At 44.9% G+C, this 24,441-nt stretch overlaps 1 protein-coding gene across 3 annotated transcripts in view; it reads left to right on the top strand.

Annotated features, from left to right (window-relative positions):
* Positions 1–24,441, top strand: part of ash1l (ash1 (absent, small, or homeotic)-like (Drosophila)) — a 407,803-nt gene that overhangs the window by 167,809 nt on the left and 215,553 nt on the right. For all 3 annotated transcript variants that reach the window (XM_063041849.1, XM_063041850.1, XM_063041848.1), the window contains exon 3: positions 9,842–14,033. In XM_063041849.1, the coding sequence (XP_062897919.1) occupies positions 9,842–14,033 (4,192 nt within the window). The remainder of the gene's footprint in view (positions 1–9,841; positions 14,034–24,441) is intronic.

Here is a 24,441-nt window from a genome sequence, read left to right as displayed (position 1 = left end):
GGTACCAGAATAGACCAGTGACTGACTAACTGCAGTCCATTAACTGAATCATTAATATATTTATTCCAAGGTCATTTTGTACACTCTATTTTTAAATCATCTCCCTTTGCTTCTTGTGTATTTTCATTTGGTGGATAAAATAGTATTGTGACATTATACCATTTATTAATTTATTTAGCAAGTAAATGGAAATTTTAAAAACTCATGCTGGAAGTTTGAAACAGAAAATGCTAGAAATATTTCCCTCTGCCACTCTGACAGTGGTCTATGACTTCCTGTACTGTCATGTTGAGGCCAACATAAGCCTAAGGGACAGTACCTCACATCCTGTATGCCTTATGGACTTATTACTGAACTCTGCAACTTCAGGTAGCTCCATTTCTCCATTTGTATCAGTCATCCATCTGCAATATTAACTCAGCTTGATTCTTTTTTCTCTTTCTCCTTCCCATTTTTTGCTCCCTGGCAGTGATGACGAGCGCAGCATGACCTGCAGGGCATGTCCTGCTCTGTATTTCGCAATTCCCACATTCTTTTGTATGGATCCTTGTGTCTACGTTCTCATTCTGCAACTGCTCCCGTTCAGTCATTGACCAGATAGGCTTGTTTACAACTTATCTCCCTTGGTCAACCTGCTTTTACCAACTCCCTCTACAGCTTTATAAACTTGCTTCATATTTCTTCTCACAGATGCAGCCTGGCCTGCTAAAAACAAGTAAGTAGTGCTGTATAAAGAAATAACAAAATAGTTATCATGACTTGATGGAGCTTACAGAAATCTGATGGTGGAGGGAAAGAAACTGTTCCCGAATCATCTGAGTGCCAAGTTCCTGTACCTTCTCCCCAGTTCTGATAGTGAGAAGAGGGCCTTTCTGCTTGACGCCACCTTGAATCTAACCCTAGCTGAAGAAACACACACAAAATGCAGGAGGAACTCAGCAGGCCAGATAGCATCTACGGAAAGGAGTCAACAGGCGATGTTTTGGGCCGAGACCCTTCACCAGGACTGGAAAGGAAAGAGAGAAATCAAAATAAGAAGATGGGGCCGGGGAAGAAGGTGAAACCTGGAGGGGGGAGGGGTGAAGTAAAGAGCTGGGAAGTTGATTAGTGAAAGATATACAGGGCAGGAGAAGGAGGAATCTGATAAGAGAGGACAAAAGACCATGAATGAAGTGGATGGGGGAGGAGCACCAGATGGAGGTGATGGGCAGGCAATAGAGGGAAAAGGGAATGGTGAAGGGGGGAGGCATTACCAGAAGTTGGAGAAATTGATGTTCATGCCATCAGGTTGGAGGCTACCCAGATGGACTATAAGACGTTGCTCCTCCAACCTGAGTGTGGCCTCATCACGACAGTAGAGGAGGCCATGGACCGACATATTGGAATGGAAAGTGGAATTAAAATGGGTGGCCACTGGAAGATCCCACTTTTTCTGGCTGATAGAGTGTAGGTGCTTAGCAAAGCAATCTCCCTATATATGTTGAATCTCACCGATATGCAGGAGGCCACGCTGGGCGCATCAGATAGAATAGATGACCCCAACAGACTCTCAAATGAAGTGTTGCCTCACCTGGAAGGACTGCTTGGGGCCCTGAATGATAGGGAGGGAAGAAGTGTAGGGAGGCATGTAGCACTTGTTCCACTTGCAAGGATAAGTACCAGGAGAGAGGTCAGTGGGGAGGAACAAGTGGGTGAGTCTATCTAAAAGAGCTGCTCTGAAATTGATAGCTGTTTATTTATTATTCTTCATAATTGGGCAATTTATCATCTCCAATCAGCTGCAAATTCTCAAAATGAACTTTGCTCAACTGTAACATAGCAATCCTTTTTAAAAATGCTAATCTGTGCATTTGTATTCCTGTTCATTGAAGAGAACAGAAGGAACAAGTTAATGTGCTTTTTATCAGACTTTATAAGATACTTATTACAAATCTTTTCCTTCATTTCTAGTAAGGTTTTGCCTCTCATTGCACAGTTGTCTATCCAGTTTTGTTGAAGCTTTTTACTAGGAGGTTCCTTCATGGCCATTTCCACCTCTAACACTCCTTTCCCCTTTCTCACCTTCATCATTCGCATGTCACTGGCTTATGAGCTTTAATTGTATTAGGTGTATAGGTAGTATACCCAAATCCTGCTGCAGCACTGAGTGCCACCAACACAAATCTTCTTCCTCCTCCCACTCACAGCTTTTACTCTTTTTCCCTCTTCCACTGAATTTTGTTGGAGTACTTGTGTTTCTGTGAAAAAATGCCTTCTAAAACGTAATTACATGGTCAAAGCAATTCCTCAAAGGCTAAGAGGGAGCGTAAAATGCTATCTCTCGCCAAGAAATTAGAAATATTAGATCTTTTGAAAAGTGGCATGTCGCATTCCGACGTGGGCCGTAAGGTCAGTAAGAACAAATCGAGCATTCGTACAATAAAGCAGAAGGAAGCTGAAATTCGTGGAAGTGTTAGTTCTACGGATGGCTGGCTGGCTACGTAAAGCGCTACAGCCTCAAGAACTTAAACGTCATGGGAGAATCGGGATCGGCTGATGCCAAGGTGGCATCAGCGTTCCCAGATGGTTGCATCTGACATGAACATGTACAGACTTTTTTTCTTATCATTATTCCCCAAACAATACAGTATAACAGCTATTTACATAACATTTATATTGTATTAGGTATTATAAGTCAACAGAACAGAAACACTGAGGGCATCGGGTCCTGTGCTGCCCTGGGTCCTAAAGTCCACCCGCACTGAGACAGGTTAAATAAGGGACTTGAGCATCCGCGTTTTTTGGTATCCGCGGGGGGTCTCGGAACCAATCCATCGTGGATAAGGAGGGCCAACTGTACATAGTTCTTAAACACTGCTGATGGTGTTCATCTAAGTACAAAAGAAAAACCCAAATCGCCTTGAGCCAAGGAAACATGATGGGACAGGTGACCATTATCCAGTCTGATTAGTTAGCCAGCCCATCTGAGCCCTGTCACTGACCCTTGACACTTCCTCTAGCAACTACAGGAAGTGCAACATTGGTTTTTACACTGATTTCACCGCCATCTAGGGACCTAAACAGCTCTTCTAGGTGAAGCGAAGATTCACATGCATCTTCTCTAACTACATTTACTGCCACAAACAAGAGAAAATCTGCAGATGCTGGAAGTCCAAGCAACACATACAAAATGCTGGAGGAACTCAGCAGGTCGGGCAGCATCAGTGGAAAAGAATACGTTTCAGGCTGAGACCCTTCAGCAGGGCTAAAGAGAAAAAGATGAGTAGAGTTAAAAACTGGGGGAGGAGAGAGAAACACAAGGTGATAGGTGAAACGGGGAGGGGGAGGGAGGGTTGAAGTAAAGAGCTGGGAAGTTTATTTGTGAAAGAGATACAGGGCAGGAGAAGGAGGAATCTAATAGAAGAGTTCAGAAGGCCACGGAGGAAAGAAAAGGGGAGGAGCACCTAAGTGGAGTGATGGGCAGTCAAGGAGACAAGGTGAGAAATGGAAAAGGGGGGTGGGGAATGGTGAAGGAGAGTGGAGGGGGCATTACTGGAAGTTTCAGAAATCGATGTTCATACCATCAGGTTGGAGGCTACCCAGACAGAATATAAGGCGTTGTTCCTCTAACCTGAGTGTGGCCTTATCACGACAGTAGTGGAGACCATGGGAGATCCTGGTTTTTCTGGCAAACAAAGCGTAGGTGCTCGGTGAAGCAGTCTCCCAATCTGTGTTCTGTCTCACCGGTATAGAGGAGGCCACACCAGGGGCACTGGACACAGTATATGACCCCACCAGACTCACAGGTAAAGTGTCACATCACATGTAAGGATTGTTTGGGTCCCCGAATGGTAGTGAGGGAGGTGGTGTAGGAGCAGGTGTAGCACTTGTTCCGCTTGCAAAGGTAAGTGCCAGAAGGGAGATCAGTGGGGAGGGATGAACGGACAAGAGAGTCGCGTAGGGAGCAATCCCTGCGGAAAGCAGAGGAGAATTGTGTGCTGGATGCGGACGCTGGTGGGGCACTTCTAGTAATCCCTCCCACAGCCACCACCATTCCCCATCCCCTTTTCCTTCTCCCACCTTGTCTCCTTTCCTGTCTGTCACCTCCCTCTGGTGCTCCTCCTCCCTTTTCTTTCTTCCATAGTCTTCTGTCCCCTCCTATTAGATTCTACTTTCTCCAGCCCTGTATCTCTTTCAGTAACCAACTTTCCATTTCTTTACTTCACCCCTCCCCCTCCCAGTTTCACCTATCACCTTGTGTTTGCCCCCAACCCCACCCCCCACCCCACCTTTTAACTCTACTCCTCATCTTTTTTTTCTCCAGTCCTGCTGAAGGGTCTCAGACCAAAACATTGTACTCTTTTCCATAGTTGCTGCCTGGCCTGCAGCAAATTCCTCCAGCATTTTGTGTGTGTAACCTCATTTACTGCATTTGGTGCTCTTGGTTTAGCCTCCTCTGCATTAGCGAGACCAGTTGCAAATCTAGGTGACTAATTTTGCAGGGCTTCCATTCTCTGATTGTTATTCCGAGTTCCCTGTTGCACGCCATTTCAACTGTCCTTCCCATCTCTTCCTTTTCCCACACAGACCTGTCTAGCCTTGGCCTTCTCCACTGCCAGAACAAAGCTCAACATAAACTGGAGGAAAGACACCTTTCATTCCAGTGGAATAAGCACTGTACTTTCCAATTCCCTTCCTGTGTTTTTCCCCACCCCTTACAATCTACCTCCAGTGCCATTTTTGTCCCCATTCCCATATGCCTTCCAGCCCCCTCTCTCGAGTTTTCATCTTCCCTTCTTGGTTTCATCCACCTACTATCCACACATTTTGCCCTCTTGAACCCTCTCCCCCTTCTGGTTCCATCTGCCCTTCACCTCTCTCCTAAATGTTGGCAAACATTTGAGTGTGTGTTTTCCAGCTCCTGCATCACCTCCTTAGTGATAGTAATGAGAGGAGAACATGTCCTGGGTGGTGAGGATCCTTAATGCTGAATGGCTCCTTCTTGAGGCATTGCCTTTTGAAGATGCCCTCGATGTTGGTGGGATTGGTACCCACGAGGTTCAGTAACTGAAGACTGGATTGTCACTATGGGATGCAGGGAGTGAGGAGCTGGTCAGAAAACCAGAGATAAAGGTTAAAAAAGAATTTGCTACTAGTTGTAAATTTGTACCAGATTCCAGAAGAAAGGATGGGGCAACACACTGAGGAATTTGGGTGTGATAATGAACAATGTCACCCTTTTCCCTTTGTCTCCCCCTGGTTCTGGGCTGTACACAAGTAGAAGCCAGTTGGTAAATGCACAGCTGTTATGGACTACATTGAAATGCTGCAAATCTAATTAGTGAACAAGTGCATTGTGATTGTGAATACTCAATACTCACTTCAAAATTGCTTAAGATATGAAACCCTTTCAAAAAAAGAAAATCTACTTCCTCAGGATATACTAAGAAAGTGCACAGTTATAAAATCACGAAGCATGCACTTCAGATTTTTTACTTGAAACAAAATACGATGGAACCAATTGTTGAGTACTGACTATAAAATGGCAGCTGCAAGAGGAAGATAATTTTAGTCTATAAGTTGAAGGTCTACCTGTCCCAGACATTTGTCTAGTATTTTATTGGTTTGCTGCCAACATCACCGTGGGTTGTAAGCTTTTCTTGTAACAACTGCTTGTTCAGCAAATGTTTCTCTTTTCAGCCATTTGGGTTCTGTTTAATAGATTGTGGTTGTATCTACTGCTGCATAGAAATATTTGCTGAGAAACTTTGAGATAAACCACACACATGAATCTGGAAAGGGAATTAATCAGCTTAGTAGATGTTTGTATGTGCTCTTTGCCAGGACGAATTACTGAGAGCACGAGGCTGGTTTTGGAGGAATGCAGTGAGTAGGGTTGGATTTTGAATCTGGAGGAGATCACGGAGACTGGCTGCAGTGTGTTGGAATATATTAACAGCTAAGAGGAGGATATGATGTATCACTAACTATCACAGTTAAAATAGTTGATAGGTCAGTCGGACTTGCTTTGGTGTAGAAAGTAGCCAAATTCATGAGTTGAAAGGCAAATCTGGTGGCAGAGCAGAAATGAAGGAGGGGTTTGATACGTCATGGTAGAGGCAGCATGATGTATGGAATTGGATGTTAGTGGCCATTGTGACGGACAGGATACGAGATTAGAAGCACAGTTCGGAGTCATGAGGGCCCTTAGGTTGTGAACTGTCTGGGTCAGTCTTATCTGTTGGCTGAAGATGGGGATGGATTGGAGTGAATGGTAAGAAGGCCAAGGCAGTAACTGAGATCTTCCCAGTTTTAGTTGAATCAGCAAATGTCCCAAACCCCTCTATTTTGAAAATATTTTTTAATGAGGTGTACAAAATTTTAAGGGGTTTACATAAGGAAATGCAAGCAGACTTTTTCCGCTGAAGTTGGGGGAGACTACAACTAGAGGTTTATAGTCCTAGAGTCATACAGCATGGAAGACCCAATGCTTCAACCCAATTCTTCTATGCCGACCAAGATCCTTAACTAAGTTGCACCTGTTTGGGTTTGGCCCATATTCCTCTAAACAGGGGTTCCCAACATTTTTTTATGCCGTAGACCCCTACCACTAACTGTAGCCTATAGGTCAACGGCAGATGCTATCTCAGTGGCTCTTCACAGGGCTTTAGACCACCTGGACAACACATACATCTATGTCAGGATGCTGTTCATTGATTATAGCTCAGCACTTAATACCATCATTCCCACAATCCTGATTGAAAAGTTACAGAATCTGGACCTCTGTACCTCCCTCTGCAATTGGATCCTCGACTTCCTAACTGGAAGACCACAATCTGTGCGGATTGGTGATAGCATCTCCTCCTCGCTGACAATCAACACTGGTGCACCTCAGGGGTGTCTGCTTATCCCACTGCTCTACTCTATCTAAACCCATGACCGTGTGGCTAGACATAGCTTAAATGCCATCTATAAATTTGCTGATGATGCAGATATTGTTGGTAGAATCTCAGATGGAGATGAGAGGGCGTACAGGAGTGAGATATACCAACTAGTGGAGTGGTGCCACAGCAACAACCTGGCACTCAATGTCAGTAAGACGAAAGAGCTGATTGTGGACTTCAGAAAGGGTAAGATGAAGGAACATATAGCAGTCCTCATAGAGGGATCAGAAGTGGAGAGAGTGAGCCATTTCAAGTTCCTGGGTGTCAAAATGTCTGAGGACCTAACCTGGTCCCAACATATCGATGCTGTATAAAGAAGGCAAGACAGCTACTATACTTCGTTAGGAGTTGAAGAGATTTGGCATGTCAACAAATACACTCAAAAACTTCTATAGTTGTACCATGGAGAGCACACTGACAGGTTGCATCGCTGTCCGGTATGGGGGATCTACAGCGCAGGACCAAAAGAAGTTGCAGAGGGTTGTAAATTTAGTCGGCTCCATCTTGGGTACTAGCCTACCAAGTCCCCAGGACATCTTCAAGGAACGGTGTCTCAGAAAGGCAGCGTCCATTATTAAGGACCTCCAGCACCCAGGGCATGCCCATTTCTCACTGTTACCATCAGGTAGGAGGTACAGAAGCCTGAAGGGACGCACTCAGCGATTCAGGAACTGATTCTTCCCCTCTGCCGTCAGATTCCTAAATGGACATTGAACCCTTGAACACTACCTCACTTTTTAAATATATATTATTTCTGTTTTGGACCATTTCTGTGTTTATTGTTACAACTTATAACAGTTGTAACTTGAAACACTGATAATGTAAATACGTTGAAGTTCTAAATGTTTCAAAGTAAAGGAGTAGTACGTTTATAATTTAGAACATTTATTGATTAATTACAGGATGTTTCACAATTATATTAACATAGGTTTTAAATTATATTAGCATAATTTCTTCAAAAATCACAGCAACTGTTTGTCTCTCCTCTCGTTGAGGAAGGAGTGATATCTGTCTCTCCCTTGTTAGTGAGAGAGAGAGCCTGAGGAATGTTGAATTATTGGAGTGAACAGAGTTTCTGATGTACTGTAGACCATCTTTGCTGTTGCTTTCATTGTGGATGGTGGGTATACTGATGCTTTATGCTAGAATAAGTGGGGGGAGAGGGAGGAGGAGGATTTTTTTTTCTGTCATTCATTCTTTGGTTTTTCTTCTGTTTCGAGGATGTCTGCAGAGAGTGACAATTTCAGGTTGTATATTGTGTACATTCTCTGATGTTAAATGGAACCATATTAATATTATATAAAAGAAGATTCCAGCTGCATGCCAATAAAGACTATGTGCACAGGAGCATTTCAGTGGCTGTGTGCCCATGCATCTGCACAGATAGAGGGAACAGTGGTTAAGGATGAATGGTGAATGTGAGATTGATTGCAACATTTAAGAGAAATTTGGATAGGTTCATGGATGGGAGGGATATGGAGGTTGATGGTCCAAGTCGATGGGCACGACTTCAGGATTGAAGGACATCCATTTAGAACTGAGATATGGAGAAATTACTTTAGCCAGAGGGTGGTAAACTTGTGGAATTTGTTGCGACGTGCAGCTGCAGAGGCCAAGTCATTGGGTGTATTTAAGGCAGAGGTAGCTAGGTTCTTGATTAGCCAGGGCATCATAGGGTATGGGATGAAGGCAGGGGAGTGGGGATGACTGGAAGAATTGCATAAGCCCATGATTGAATGGCGGAGCAGACTTGATGGGCCGAATGGCCTGCTTCTACTCCTATATCTTATGATCTCATGGTCTAATTGTGGATTGATGTGAAACTAGGGGGAATAACAGTTCAGCATGGACTAGATGGTCCAAAGAGCCTCTTTTCTGGGATGTAGTCTTCTGTGATTCTATATTATATACCAAGTCCCAAGAAGAAATAAATGAAAACAATTCATTGATACTCCATTGTTAAAGTTTAGGATTTGTTGATTTCAGCTCAGGCTCTCTACATTCAGGACTTTAGGTTGTTGTCTATTAAAACTCTATCTTGAGCATGGTGTTTCCTTTATCACTAAGATCTTTCAATATATTATTGAGTGTTGCCTTGAGATCCACCCAAGCTCATTGCTGTCCCGTCCATTCATTCTTGTACCTAATACTTACAAATGTTGCTCCAGATCACTCTTTGGTGCTAATTTGTCAGACGAGCTCTTGACGTAGCTCCAGAAGTGAGGGAAATTAAAAATTAGTTTGTAGAAATTATTGAGTTTTATAAAGAAGAGTGGAAAGAAAACAAACTATTGGAGAAGCCAGTAGTCAGGCAGCATCTGTAGAAGGACATGTGCAGTTGAGATTTCTGGACCGGACTCAAAACTTCTACTGTCCATTTAACTTCACAGATAAGACTACAAGATGTAGGAGCAATATTAAGCCATTCAGCACATCAGGTTATCCCTCTCAATTCCATTCTACTGCCTTTTCCCCTTAACTTTTGATGCCCTGGCTAATCAAGAATCTGTCAGTCACTCTCCACTTGAGATATACTTGGCCTCCACATCAGTCTGGCAATGTGTTCTACAGATTCACCACCCTTTGGCTAAAGAAATTTCTAGGGGATGCTCTTGTATTTTGAAGTTGTGTCCCTTGTTACTAGGGTTCCCCGCTATAGGAAATATCTTCTCCATGTCCACTCTGTCTAGGCCTTTCAATATTTGATAGGTTTCAGATGCTGCTTGACCCAGTAACTTCCTCCAGCAGCTTGTCTTTTGCTCCAGGTTCCAGCATCTACAGTCTGTGTTATAGAAAATGCTTCACTGTTGACAATTTAGAATGTATTTAACAGTGAACAAAATGTTTTATTTTAATCTTTGTTATTCAGTTAAGAACTTTGCCTGACATATTCTTTTGTTCCCTCTACAAATATGCAGGGTTCGCTGAAGCTGCACAGTAAAAATGAGGAAATGAAGACAATTGAAACGTCTATAGAAGAGAGTCGCTATCCACAGACAGTAGGAGAGCCGAAGAAACCGCCGCCGCCACCACCTCCACCACCACCCCCTACTCCTCCTCTTCCTCCACCTCCCCCTCCTCCTCCAAGTTTGGAACAGTCTGAATGTAGTAAAGCTACCACGTGTAGCACAGTTAGCGCCAGAATCACTGATACAAAAGAACAAGTAAACGGCGACGTGTCTTTGATTGAAAAGTCTTCAGTGCTTAAAGGCACCTGTCCAGCATCAAAGTTCTCCAGAACCAAGTTCAGGAAGCCAACAATTGGCAATGGGATGGTAATGAGCAAAGACTCAAGCCAGCTGAAAGCTGGTCTTACTGCTGCCAGCTCGGTTAAAGAGCACTTGAGCACTCCAAGTTATGTAGATTACAAGAATGTGAATTCAACAGAACAGGAAGCTGGAAAGGATGGCACCAGCAGTAAACTCTGTGGCAAGACCGTTCTCACCCAAACGACTAAGGAGACCTTGCTGGAAAAAGTGTCGGTAAGGCAAGAGTCTTTGGTGGGTGACACAGCCCTGTGCCACGAAAGAAACTCGCCACGCCACGATCAGCTGGTCTCCACAGAGAAGGCAGAGCACGCGATCCCAAAGCTAGACAAGCAACCGACAACAAATTGCACTTCAGCAGACCATCGAGCTGCTACTAGCACTGACATCTATGGGAGGCGGTCCACCAGTGGTGCAGGGGTGGAAGGTGTCATTTCTGCACCCTCACCAGTGGGACCGGCGGCTTCGTTAAGCAGGAATCCTACATTTCCACCTCTTCCTCCTCCCCCTCAGCCTCCTCCCACCCAGGTAGAAATCAGCCAGGGGTTGGTAATTTCAGATACGGACATCAAGCCGTCCGCTGAAAATCAGCCCGTGTTGAGCAACCTACCTCTTCACTTTGGGTTCAAGCTCCATGCTCACAACTTCAACGCAGAGTCTGCTACCACTGAACGCACAAATGACAGCAGCCTGCAGCCCCCGCGCCTCGACAGCATGAAAGCTTTCACTCAGCTTGCTGAAAGGAGCCGCGAGTCGCCATGCCTTCCAGTGCCCAAGTCTGATTCTCCCAGTTCAGCTGGTACCACGGTGGCTAGCTTCAAAAGCCTCCTAAACAGCAAGCCCTCACTCAAGCCCAGCACACTGAAGGTGGCACATCAGCAACTGCAAAAGACCTACCAGAACTGCTCAGTTCCAAGTACCACCCTCCAACCAAAACTCTTAAACAAAAGGAAGGGAAAGAGCCCCCGTATGAAGCTGGTTGCAAGCAGCAGCGTCAGTGGTTTTGGCGAGTGTTTGACTTCATCGGTAGCATCTTCAGGACTATTGAAAACTGCTACATACAGAACAGAGCAAAAAACTCACTCTGACCATCCTCACCTGATCAGGAGTCCAAGCTTTTCCTCAGTTTTCAATGAATCTAAAATTATTAAGCCCCGCCTGCCAAAGCTGACCAAGGCTTGCATTTCCCCACCTCCACCCCAGAAACCTGAGGGAGGGAGGCATTTTATGTCCCAGCAGGGTCACCACGAAGAGAGAGTCTCTAAAAATGGTTCACAAGACTCTCTGTCATTAAGCTGCACTTCAGATGTCCACAAACCTAAACGGGCCCGTGCAAAACTTGACCCCATGCCTCATCTCGAAGAGCCGCCACGCAGGACTTTAAAGATCCCCCCTTCCAAAGTACTTTCAATGATGTCAAAGACCAAGGAATTTATCAGGGAGAAAGAGCCTCCAATACTTCAGCCAGAGACTGAAATTGTGCCCAGCAAAACTTTTACAGCCTCTCTTCCCGGGAAGCGGAGACGGGGCCGGCCGAAAAAACAGCTGATGGCTGCAGTTAAAGCCACAGTGCCAGCTCCGCTACTTACTGCACCGTCAGTTATCACAGAGAGTGCAGGTGAGCCCGAGGAGGAGACCACACACCCTGGAAGTCTTGAATCAAGTGAGCTGAAGAATAAGTCGGTGGAGTATGTGCAGAAAATGACTGCTGGTGATGACTTTGAAATGGGTGGTGAAACCGACTCAAAATCGTCCAAGAAGGGGAAGAGGCAATTGATGAAGACACTTCTGGATAAGAAATTTATCAAGAAGATCAATAAAATGAAGACGCTGAAAAGGAAAAAGCTTTTGAACCAAATCCTTTTGAGCGCTGGTGGGTCAAGTAATAAAGGGAAAGTGCAATCAAAGCTAAACAGTACTGTCTCGTCTTTCACTGCCACCTTTGGCTCCAAGGTGGGCCAGCAAATTAATGTTAGTAAAAAAGGAACTATTTACATTGGAAAGAAACGGGGCCGGAAGCCCAAAATGTCCTTAGATGGTCCATACATAAGTAGCATGCTGTCTATTGATAATAAGCCATCACCACCAGCATTCTCCACAACACTAGGGCAAGTGCTGCCAAACTTCACGCAGTCATCGAACTCGAATGTACCAGATATCCTCCCTTCACCAACTTACTCCCAGTCGTCAGGAGTGAGTGGAAGTCAGAGTCCTGCCAGCAGCGATGCAGGGTTTATTGAGCCCACCCCAGTGCCAAACTTGCACCTGCACGGCAGCAAGGGCAATGCGGTGCAGGCACTCGTGACGCGGAAAGCCTCCAAAGGCCGCCGAAAGCTGTCGCCTCCGACCCTGCTGCCAAACTCGCCGTCCCACCTGTGTGAGCTGACGTCACTGAAGGAAGCCACGCCTTCGCCCATCAGCGAGTCGCACAGTGAGGAGACCATCCCAAGTGACAGCGGCATTGGAACAGACAACAACAGCACGTCGGACCGGGCGGAGAAGTTCTGCGGGCCAAGGAAGCGGCGGTACTCTTTTGACCACGTTTCCGTCATGCCTCCTGAGAGTGCTGCTGTCCTGTCTGGGTTGAAAGAGAAACATAAGCACAAGTGCAAACGCAGAGCCCACGATTATCTTAGCTATGACAAACTTAAGCGGCAGAAAAGGAAACGGAAGAAGAAGTACTTACAGCTGCGGAACAAACAGGACCCTAATTTTTTGGCTGAATTGGAGGAACTGATAACTAGATTAAGTGAATTAAGAATAACTCACAGAAGTCATCACTACATCCCCAGAGACATTCTTCCTTCAATCTTTCGCATCAATTTTGGCAGCTTCTACACACACCCACCTTTTCCTTTTGACCCTATGCACTATGTCCGGAAACCTGAGCTGAAGAAAAAGAGGGGAAGGCCTCCAAAAATGCGAGACGCCATGGCTGAAGTCCCCTTCGTCCACAGCTTGGGGTACCCCCTAGCGAATGGTGGCTTCTTCCCTTCCTACAGTATGCCTTACTCTCCAACACCAGTCTCAGCAGGCCCACTGGGATTGGGTTATTATGCACGGTACCCTCCCACATTGTATCCACCTCCCCCTCCCCCTCCTCCCCCCTCCCTGAGTAGTACAATGCCCCCTCCTTCATACATGCATACTGGCCACCTGCTCCTGAACCCCAACAAGTACCACAAAAAGAAACACAGACTCCTCAGACCAGAGGCCTTTCTAGCTGGCAGTCGGACCTCGCTGCTGTCCATGGGCACTTACGCTAGCATCCCGGCAGAAATGGCTTACAGCTGGATGCACGAACACAAACACAAACATCGGCACAAGCACCGGGAGCATCGCTCCTCGGAGCAGAATCCGTCGTCTGTTGACGGTTTAACAGTTAATCCATCACTGCTCCGGCGGTACACATATGGAAAGGAAGCAATGTCAGAACGGCACAAGCATAAGGACAAACACAGGTGCCATACGCCGTTTACCCACTTGTCCTCTTCAAAAGGGTTACTCGGTAGAGGAGATCAGTGGACTCGAAGGGACTCCACGGAGCACAGTTCCATATCAGTGGGATTGCAAACTCCTCTCCAAATAGACTGCACAGATGGGTCAGCAGGCTCTTGTTCAGGACGATACATGTCCAGTTCCGAATCGAACATCAGTGAAGAACATACCAATCTGTTTACAAGTGCAATAGGAAGCTACAAGCCTAGCAAGCCCTTGAATGGCATGGGGCGAAAGAAGCCATCGGATAGTCCAGAACTTCTTGCCACGCAGGATATTTTGCCGAGCAGGTTAATAAGGAGGGACAGGCCTCCTTCTGGAGAAAGAAGCAACCTGACACCAGCAGGTAGGAATGACTATGTCGAGAAAATCTTAAGTAGCCTCCCGATTAATAGTGCCTTGATTTAGGAGTGCTTGAACTTGCTAATTTGGGGATGGTGCACCAATTACTTAGGATCCACTGCTCCATCCTCATCAGTCACCTTTGTCACCACCCAAAAAACTCAGTCGAGTTTGAAAGACATAAAATACTATGCACTCTATGAATTCCCTAATGTCTACACTTTTCCAAATGTGACTAAATCATGTCCCTAGGAACTTCTCCAATAATTTCCCAACCACTGATATGGTGGGGCTCACTACCTCAAATACATGTCTTGTCTGTGAAAAAGCTAAACACAGCAATGTTCCTCAGGGATCAAGGTTTAAAACACATTACATGTATAACAGCACATAAATTAATATTAACACAATAATAATAACAGATTTAAAAGTATTATGGATGTAAAAGTTGTTTTGAATTTGTGTCAGTTATTGGTGAGGCCACACTTAAAGTACTATGTATGGTTTTGTTCACCCTGTTATGGGAAAAACATGGTTAAACTGGAAAGAATGCAAAGAAGGTTTATGGAAACGTTGCCAGCTCTAGAGAGTCTGAGTTATTAGAACAAGTTAGGCTGGATCTTTATTCCTTTCAATGTAGGAGAATGAGGGGCAACCTTAAAGAGGTGTTAAAATGTATGAGAGGCATCAATAAGGTGGATGGTAGCAGTCTTTTCTCCAGGTCGGTTGAGTCCAAAACAAAGGAGATACTGATTTAAAAAGGACTTGAGGGACAATGTTTTGATGCAAAGGGTGGTGAGTATATGGAATGAGATGCCAGAGGAAATGGTTGAAGTGGGTATAGTAGTATCATTTCAGAAGTACTTGGATAGGTATGTGGAGGGGAAGGTCTTAAAGGGATGAGGGCCAAAAGCAGGAAGTTGGGACAAGCCGTGGAGACACCATGGTTGGCATGTACCGGTTGGCCCAAAGAGCCGGTATCCTTGCTGTGTTGCTTTATGACTGTTTCTCTAAGATATTTAGAGTTATACTTCAGTAGTTTTGGCAGCCTCAGAATTATCCTAGGCTGAAGAGTCCATGGTGTGGTGTGCTATCATGTTCTAGCCCAAATGATGCTGTTTTAAAACGTTTGTGTGCACAGCAGTGACATACAGTCAACCTCCAGTTGTAACATAAGATAGGTTTGTGAAGGAAGGGCTAAAGATGAAGTTAATACTGATTACACACCATGTCCCTTTAGTCTGCTACTTCATGCAGAACACTTTGCCTTCTTTACGTAAAACACTTTATTGATATAATAATCCCAAGTTATTTTGTAACTAAAGAACGTCTTTCATTGATGTCCAACAAGCTTGTTGGTTTTTAAATTAAAAGCCCAGAAATAATTTTGTCTGCTTATTGGCAGAAGGCTTAGAAAAACACCTCCCTTCTGCTTGAAGACCCTTCTCTAATGTGATTACATTTTTACCTGTGTACTTTGGGGACTCTGATGTATTTTAAACGTGATCTGTGAATGTACATTGTGATACTCATTCTGGGTAATATCTTGAACAGGTCATAATATAAATTCAGAGGCCAAGTATACATTAATTAAATGGGCACAAGGGGGTAAGTTGCAGTTCTGTCCTTCAGTACTCATGCAAGAGCATGGCTCCAGATCAGTGGGATTGCAGACTCCTCTCCAAACACACTGTACAGTTGGGTTAGTGTGTTTGTGCTCAGGATTGATGTTTTATGTTCTATCTCTGTGTTAGCTTTTGAGGAGGTGCTGTGTGAGATCTCCAGACTGATACAGAAAGTTAAGGGATTCAATTGTGCTGATGGTAGAGATCAGAAAATCAGGAAAGTACACTCCAATTTCAGCCCCACCAGTTCAAAGTTCATTTATTATCAAAGTATGTATGCTATATACAACCTTGAGATTCATCTCCTTACTGGCAGCCACAAAACAAAGAAACCCAATACAACTCATTAAATAAAGAAGATCGCTAAACACCCAAGTAGGCAAATAGTATTCAGAGCTGAAATTCACAAAAGTGAGTCCACAGCCACAAAACCAGTCATCATTGCAGCCGATCCAGGAGCCTATTAGTTGCAGACCACAGCCACAATTCTGTGCAGAAATGAGTAAATGGTGCATGACAAGGGATTTATTTCTTTTCCATAGATGGGCAGAAAAGCGCATCAAAACTTTGGTTGGGCTGCACTTAGAGTATTATGTTTGATTGTGGTTGCCCATTACAGGATATGAAGGTTTTAGAGATGGTGCAGAGGAGTAGGACGGGAGAGGTTCCTGAGGATTGGAGGGTTGTGAATGTTGTTCCATTATTCAAGAAAGGGAGTAGAGATAGCCCAGGAAATTGTAGACCATAAGACCATAAGACAAAGGAGCAGAAGTAGGCCATTCGGCCCATCGAGTCTGCTCCGCCATTTTATCATGAGCTGATCCATTCTCCTATTTAGTCCCACTCCCCCGCCTTCTCACCATAACCTTTGATGCCCTGGCTACTCAGATATCTATCAATCTCTGCCTTAAATATACCCAATGACTTGGCCCCCACTGCTGCCCGTGGCAACAAATTCCATAGGTTCACCACCCTCGGGCTAAAAAAATTTCTTCGCATTTCTGTTCTGAATGGGCGCTCTTCAATCCTTAAGTCATGCCCTCTCGAACTAGACTCCCCCATCATGGGAAACAACTTTGCCACATCCACTCAGTCCATGCCTTTTAACATTCGAAATGTTTCTATGAGGTCTCCCCTCATTCTTCTAAACTCCAAGGACTACAGGCCAAGAGCGGACAAACGTTCCTCATATGTTAACCCTCTCATTCCCGGAATCATTCTAGTGAATCTTCTCTGTACCCTCTCCAACGTCAGCACATCCTTTCTTAAATAAGGAGACCAAAACTGCCCACAGTACTCCAAGTGAGGTCTCACCAGCGCCTTATAGAGCCTCAACATCACATCCCTGCTCCTATACTCTATTCCTCTAGAAATGAGTGCCAACATTGCATTTGCCTTCTTCACTACCGACTCAACCTGGAGGTTAACTTTAAGGGTATCCTGTACGAGGACTCCCAAGTCCCGTTGCATCTCAGAACTTTGAATTCTTTCCCCATTTAAATAATAGTCTGCCCATTTATTTTTTCTGCCAAAGTGCATAACCATACACTTTCCAACATTGCACTTCATTTGCCACTTCTCTGCCCATTCTTCCAATCTATCCAAGTCTCTCTGCAGACTCTCCGTATCCTCAGCACTACCGGCCCCTCCACCTATCTTCGTATCATCAGCAAACTTAGCCACAAAGCCATCTATTCCATAATCCAAATGGTTGATGTACAATGTAAAAAGAAGCGGCCCCAACACTGATCCCTGTGGAAGACCACTGGTAACCGGCAGCCAACCAGAATAGGATCCCTTTATTCCCACTCTCTGCTTCCTGCCAATCAGCCAACGCTCTATCCACGTATGTAACTTCCCCGTAATTCCATGGGCTCTTATCTTGTTAAGTAGCCTCATGTGTGGCACCTTGTCAAAGGCCTTCTGAAAATCCAAATATACAACATCCACTGCGTCTCTCTTGTCTAGCCTACTTGTAATTTCCTCAAAAAATTGTAATAGGTTTGTCAGGCAGGATTTTCCTTTAAGGAATCCATGCTGAGTTCTGCCTATCTTGTCATATGCCTCCAGGTACTCTGTAACCTCATCCTTGACAATCGACTCTAACAACTTCCCAACCACCGATGTCAAGCTAACAGGTCTATAATTTCCTTTTTGCTTCCTTGCCCCCTTCTTTAAATAGTGGAGTGACATTTGCAGTCTTCCGGAACCATGCCAGTGAGTCTTATTTCAGTGGTTGGTAAGTTGATGGAAAAGATTCTGAGAGGCAGGATTTATGAACATTTGGAGAGGCATAATATGATTAGGAATAGTCAGCATGGCTTTGTCAAAGGCAGGTCATGCCTTATGAGCCTAATTGAATTCTTTGAGGATGTGACTAAACACATTGATGAAGGTAGAGCATCAGATGTAGTATATATGGATTTCAGCAAGGCATTTGACAAGGTACCCCATGCAAGGCTTATTGAGAAAGTAGGAGGAACGGGATCCAAGGGGACATTGCTTTGTGGATCCAGAACTGGCTTGCCCACAGAAGGCAAAGAGTGGTTGTAGTTGGGTCATATTCTGCATGGAGTTCAGTCACCAGTGTGCCTCAGGGATCTGTTCTGGGACCCATTCTCTTTGTGATTTTTATAAATGACCTGGATGAGGAAGTGGAGGGGTGGGTTAGTAAATTTGCTGATGACACAAAGGTTGGGTGTGTTGTGGATAGTGTAGAGGGCTGTCAGAGGTTACAGCAGGACATTGATAGGATGCCAAACTGGCCTGAGAAGTGGCAGATGGAGTTCAACCCAGGTAAGTGTGAGGTGGTTCATTTTGGTAGGTCAAATATGATGGCAGGATATAGTATTAATGGTAAGACTCTTAGCAGTGTGGAGGATCAGAGGGATCTTGGGGTCAGAGTCCATAGGACATTCAAAGCTGCTGTGCAGATTGACTCTGTGGTTAAGAAAGCATACAGTGCATTAGCCTTCATCAATCGTGGGATTGAGTTTAAGAGCCGAGAGGTAATGTTGCAGCTATATAGGACCCTGGTCACACCCCACTTGGAGTACTGTGCTCAGTTCTGGTCGCCTCACTATAGGAAGGACGTGGAAACCATAGAAAGGGTGCAGAGGAGATTTACAAGGGTGTTGCCTGGATTGGGGAGCATGCCTTATGAGAATAGGTTGAGTGAACTTGGCCTTTTTCATTGGAGCGACAGAGGATGAGAGGTGACCTGATAGAGGTGTATATGATGATGAGAGGCATTGATCGTGTTGATAGTCAGAGGCCTTTTCCCAGGGCTGGAGTGGCTTGCACAAGAGGGCACAGTTTTAAAGTGCTTGGAAGTAGGTACAGAGGAGATGTCAGGGGTAAGTTTTTTACGCAGAGAGTGGTGAGTGCGTGGAATGGGCTGCCGGCGACGGTGATGGAGGCGAATATGATAGGGTCTTTTAAGAGACTCCTGGACAGGTACATGGAGCTCAGAAAAATAGAGGGCTATTTCCTAAGGTAAGGACATGTTCGACACAGTTTTGTGGGCTGAAGGGCCTGTATTGTGCTGTAGGTTTTCTGTGTCTCTGTGTATCACCAGGACGTTGCCTGCACTGGGGAGTATTAGCAATAAGGAGAGATTGTTTTGGAGGCTGAGGGGAGAACTGTTCGGTTTATAAAAATACACAAGGCATAGATAGGGTAGATGTTAAAGGTCTCTTTCCTATATTAAATACTAGAGTCCAAAGTTCAAAGTAGGTTAATTACCCAAGTAGATATGTTACCTTGTACTACCTTGAGATTTATTTTCTTGCAGACATTTTTTTAAAAAAATAAAGAATATAATAGAATTTACATACATATACAAAGACTGATAAACGACTGATGTGCAAAAGGATTTAAGATGGGGAGGGGGAGTTTAAAATGAGTACGTGGGCCAGGTTTTTTATACAGAATTGGTGGGTGCTTGGAATGCACTGCCAGGAGTTGGTGGAAGAAGCAGGTATGATATTGGCATTTAAGAAACACTTAGGCAGACACGTGAGCGTGAAGGAAATGGAGGGACATGGGCATGTGCAGACTGATGAGGTTAGTTTCATTCGGCATCAGGGTCAGCACAGATTGGGCTAAAGGGCCTGTTCTTGTCTTTACTGTTCTGTGTTCTATGCATGTTTTGAAAACTAGCCCAGCTGTTCAGCACTTTGGAATTCTTCCCCTAATGCCTGTGGATGTCCAGACAATTGAAACTCTCTATCTGAGATCGCTAGCCTTCTGTTAGAGACTGACGTCAGTTCCATGGAGTTAAGCCACAGAAGCACAATTTAAGCATGACCATTATTGGAGTGAATGGTTACCACAGTTTCAAGGATCTGATTGAGTGCCCATCTCCCTAATCTTCTACAGTTCTGGACATTTGCTTACACAATGTTTTATTTCCCTTTTTCCAAAGTTCTTTGGAAAACCTAACCACTATATGCTAATCATTTCCTCACCTTCAGACAGGGCTATTGAACGGCCCATGTCTGGTCTCCAGATTTTCCACTGGCACTTCCCTGTTCATGCGCTCTGTATTATCCATGGGAAATTTGAAGATATGAACATGTTCTTGATATAATTTCGATATCATCATTCAGTGATATTGGATATGAGTTTTAAGCTAGTCGAGATTTTCCAGTCACCTGAAGCTGTTTTACAATGTCATTCATTGTGGACCAAACAAAAATGCTTGTGCAGTAACGACTGAAATGACATTTTTAGTAGCAATTAATATAGTGTGTTGCTTTAAAAAGAAAATATAAAGATAAGCTTTATTTGTAACGTATACAAATATACAAAGCATACAGTGAAATGCGTTGTTTGCATCAATGACCAACACAGTCCAAGGGTGTTCTGGCAGCAACCCGCAAAGGGCGCCATACTTCCAACTCCAAAATAGCATGCCCACAACCTACTAATCCTAATCCGTGTGTCTTTGTAATGTGGGAGGAAACCAGAGCACCTGGAAAAAAGCCACATTGTTACAAGGAGAACGTAGAAACTCCGTACAGGGCGGCAGGATTTGAACTCCAGTCTTCTAATCGCTGGCGCTATGAAGTGTTACGCTGACAGCTGTGCTATCCTCTGCTCGATTACATAAGAATTGCTTTACTAAACAACAGTTACGTTTCTGTGCATTAATTTAAATGAGATGAATGGCTTTTGATTCATGGATATACACTCAGTGGCCACTTTATTAGGTACCTCCTGTACCTCATAAAGTGGCCATTGAGTGTATGTTTGACTCCACCCACAGAACTGCCACTCACTGTTTGTTTGTTTTTTATTTATTCATTCATTCATTCACTCACCCCGTTCTCTGTAAAATCTAGAGACTTGTGAAAATACCAAGAGATCCATGGTTTCTGAGATACTCAAACAATCCCGTCTGGCACCAACAATCAATCCATGGTCAAAGTCACTTAGATCACATTTCTTCCCCATTCTAATGTTTGGTCTGAACCTCTTGACCATGTCTACTTGCTTTTATTCATTGAGTTACTGCCACATGGTCGGCTGATTAGATTTTTTCATTAACGAGCAGCTGTACCTAATAAAGTAAACATATGTTCTGTATATGTTTACCAGATTGCTAAGATAACTTCCAAAGCTAGTTGCCAAATTATCACTGTTCTCAGTGATTCATGGATGTTGTTTCAAGGCAGTGTAGCTTGTTGTGCAAAATAGAATCCTACTTCTATGTCACAGGCAAGCACTTAGCTATTTTAGTGCTGTGCTTGTTTGTGATGGTGTTACACGGGGCTTTTGTATCTAGTGTTGACCTGTTTCCTGTTGCAATTCCTTTCATACCAAAAATCCCTTGGAAGGAAGGATACTTTGCCATGGAGACATTGGACTGAGTTGAGGGGGAGAGAACTTAACAGAAGTGAGCAGGGACAGTTAGCACTTCTTGTGCACCATGGTTCCCAATGAGACATTGGATTGTGCTTAATTAGGCACTGGGCAAAGACCAATAAAAAGAAGATGGATTTAAGCGGAGCTGCCACTGTGTGAGTGGGCCAATGTTAGAGTGGGGAGCTGAGGTTTTGACAAGGAGAGTTGCAGACCTGAAGTAGATTTTTTTAATTATTTATTCTTTTGTTTTCTTATTGCACATTTAAAGCAGTGGGAATGCCAGACAGGATACTAGGATCCTCCTTTTGCAGGATGTGGGAAAGCAGGGAGACCTCCAGTGGCCCTGACGACTATACCTGCAAGAAATACATTCAACTACAGCTTCTAACAGGCCATGTTAAGGAGATGGAGCTGGAACTGAAGGAACTCCAGGTCACTCGGGAGGCTGAGCAGTTGATAGACAGGATATGGAGGGTAGTTACACCCAAGGTGCAGGACATAGGTAGCTGGGTGACTGTCAGGAAGGAGTAAGTGGATAGGCAACCAATGCAGTTGTACCCATGTGGCCATTCCTCTGAGCAACATCTTTGAATAATTGGGGGGGATGGGACGCGTAGGTGACTGAGCAGAGGAAAGGCACAGTGGTCAGACTCTGGTTCTGTGGCTCAGGACGAAAGGGGGAAAAGAGGTAATAGGAGATTCGTTGGTTAGGGGAACAGAAAGGAGGTTCTGTGCATGAGAATGAGATTCCAGATGGTTTGTTACCTCCCAGGTGCTAGGGTTGGGGACAACTCGGATCAAGTCCGCACCATTCTTAAGTGGGAGGGTGTGCCAGAGACCGGGGCCCACATTGTTACCAATGACATGGGAAGAAGGGGTGATGAGGTCCTGCAAAGTGAGTTCAGGGAGTTAGGTTCTAAGTTAAAGGACAGGACCTCCAGAGTTGTGATCTCGAGATTGCTACCTGTGACACGTGTTAGTGAGGCCAGAAGATACAGTTTAACATGTGCCTAAGGAGTTGGTGCATGAAGGAAGGCTTTATAATTTTGGATCATTGGGGGTCTTGTAGGGAAGGTGGGACCTGTACAGAAGAGATGGCTTGCACCTGGAATGGAGACGAATATCCTGGCGGGAAGGTTTGCTAGTTCTGCATGGGGGATACTTAAACTAGAGTTGCAGGGGGATGGGAACCAGAGTATCAGTACAAATAATGGAGAGGTTGTGAAGACAGATGTTGTTAAGCATACATACCAAGTCAGGAATACAAAGGTCGAGCACAATGAGACTAATGTTCTGAGCTGCATATATTTTAAGGCAATGAGTATTTTAGGAAAGGCAGATGAGCTTAGGGCACAGACCAGCGTGTGCAGTTATGCTATTGTAGCCGTTAGTGAGACTTGGTTGCAGGAGGGGCAGAGCTGGCAGCTCAATATTCTGATCTTCATAAATCAATGTTTTGAGTACAGTAGTTGGATGTTATGCTGAAATAGTAACATGTTGGTTACTACATGTTGGTAAAGGGATGACCTTGTATTCTGATTTGGAGTATTATGTCCAGGTTTGGTCACTTACCTACAGGGAAGCTCTAAATAAGATTGAAATAGTACAGAAAAAATTTACAAGGATGTTCCTGGGATTTGAGGACCTACGTTATAGTTTGGGACTTTATTCCTTGGAACATAGAAGATTGAGGGGAGATTTGATAGAGGTATACAAAATTATGAGGGCTATAGTTAGGATAAATGCAAACAGTCTTTCCACTGAAACATACATCAAAGTTGCTGGTGAACGCAGCAGGCCAAGCAGCATCTATAGGAAGAGGCGCAGTCGACGTTTCAGGCCGAGACCCTTAGTCAGGACTAACTGAAGGAAGAGTGAGTAAGGGATTTGAAAGCTGGAGGGGGAGGGGGAGATGCAAAAAGATAGAAGACAGGAGGGGGAGGGATAGAGCCGAGAGCTGGACAGGTGATAGGCAAAAGGGGATACGAGAGGATCATGGGACAGGAGGTCCGGGAAGAAAGACGGGGGGGGGGGGTGACCCAGAGGATGGGCAAGAGGTATATTCAGAGGGACAGAGGGAGAAAAAGGAGAGTGCGAGAAAGAATGTGTGCATAAAAATGAGTAACAGCTGGGGTACGAGGGGGAGGTGGGGCCTAGCGGAAGTTAGAGAAGTCAATGTTCATGCCATCAGGTTGGAGGCTACCCAGACGGAATATAAGGTGTTGTTCCTCCAACCTGAATGTGGCTTCATCTTTACAGTAGAGGAGGCCGTGGATAGACATGTCAGAATGGGAATGGGATGTGGAATTAAAATGTGTGGCCACTGGGAGATCCTGCTTTCTCTGGCGGACAGAGCGTAGATGTTCAGCAAAGCGGTCTCCCAGTCTGCGTCAGGTCTCACCAATATATAAAAGGCCACATCGGGAGCACCGGACGCAGTATATCACCCCAGTCGACTCACAGGTGAAGTGATGCCTCACCTGGAAGGACTGTTTGGGGCCCTGAATGGTGGTAAGGGAGGAAGTGTAAGGGCATGTGTAGCACTTGTTCCGCTTACACGGATAAGTGCCAGGAGGGAGATCAGTGGGGAGGGATGGGGGGGACGAATGGACAAGGGAGTTATGTAGGGAGCGATCCCTGCGGAATGCAGAGAGAGGGGGTGAGGGAAAGATGTGCTTAGTGGTGGGATCCCGTTGGAGGTGGCGGAAGTTACGGAGAATAATATGTTGGACCCGGAGGCTGGTGGGGTGGTAGGTGAGGACCAGGGGAACCCTATTCCTAGTGGGGTGGTGGGAGGATGGAGTGAGAGCAGATGTACGTGAAATGGAGGAGATGCGTTTAAGAGCAGAGTTGATAGTGGAGGAAGGGAAGCCCCTTTCTTTAAAAAATGAAGACATCTCCCTCGTCCTAGAATGAAAA

The sequence above is a fragment of the Mobula hypostoma genome, chromosome 2 (assembly GCF_963921235.1).
Source record: "Mobula hypostoma chromosome 2, sMobHyp1.1, whole genome shotgun sequence".
NCBI classification, from domain to species: Eukaryota; Metazoa; Chordata; class Chondrichthyes; order Myliobatiformes; family Myliobatidae; genus Mobula; species Mobula hypostoma.
The sequence above is the reverse complement of the archived record's forward strand: the minus strand, read 5'-3'. Positions and strand labels throughout refer to the sequence as shown.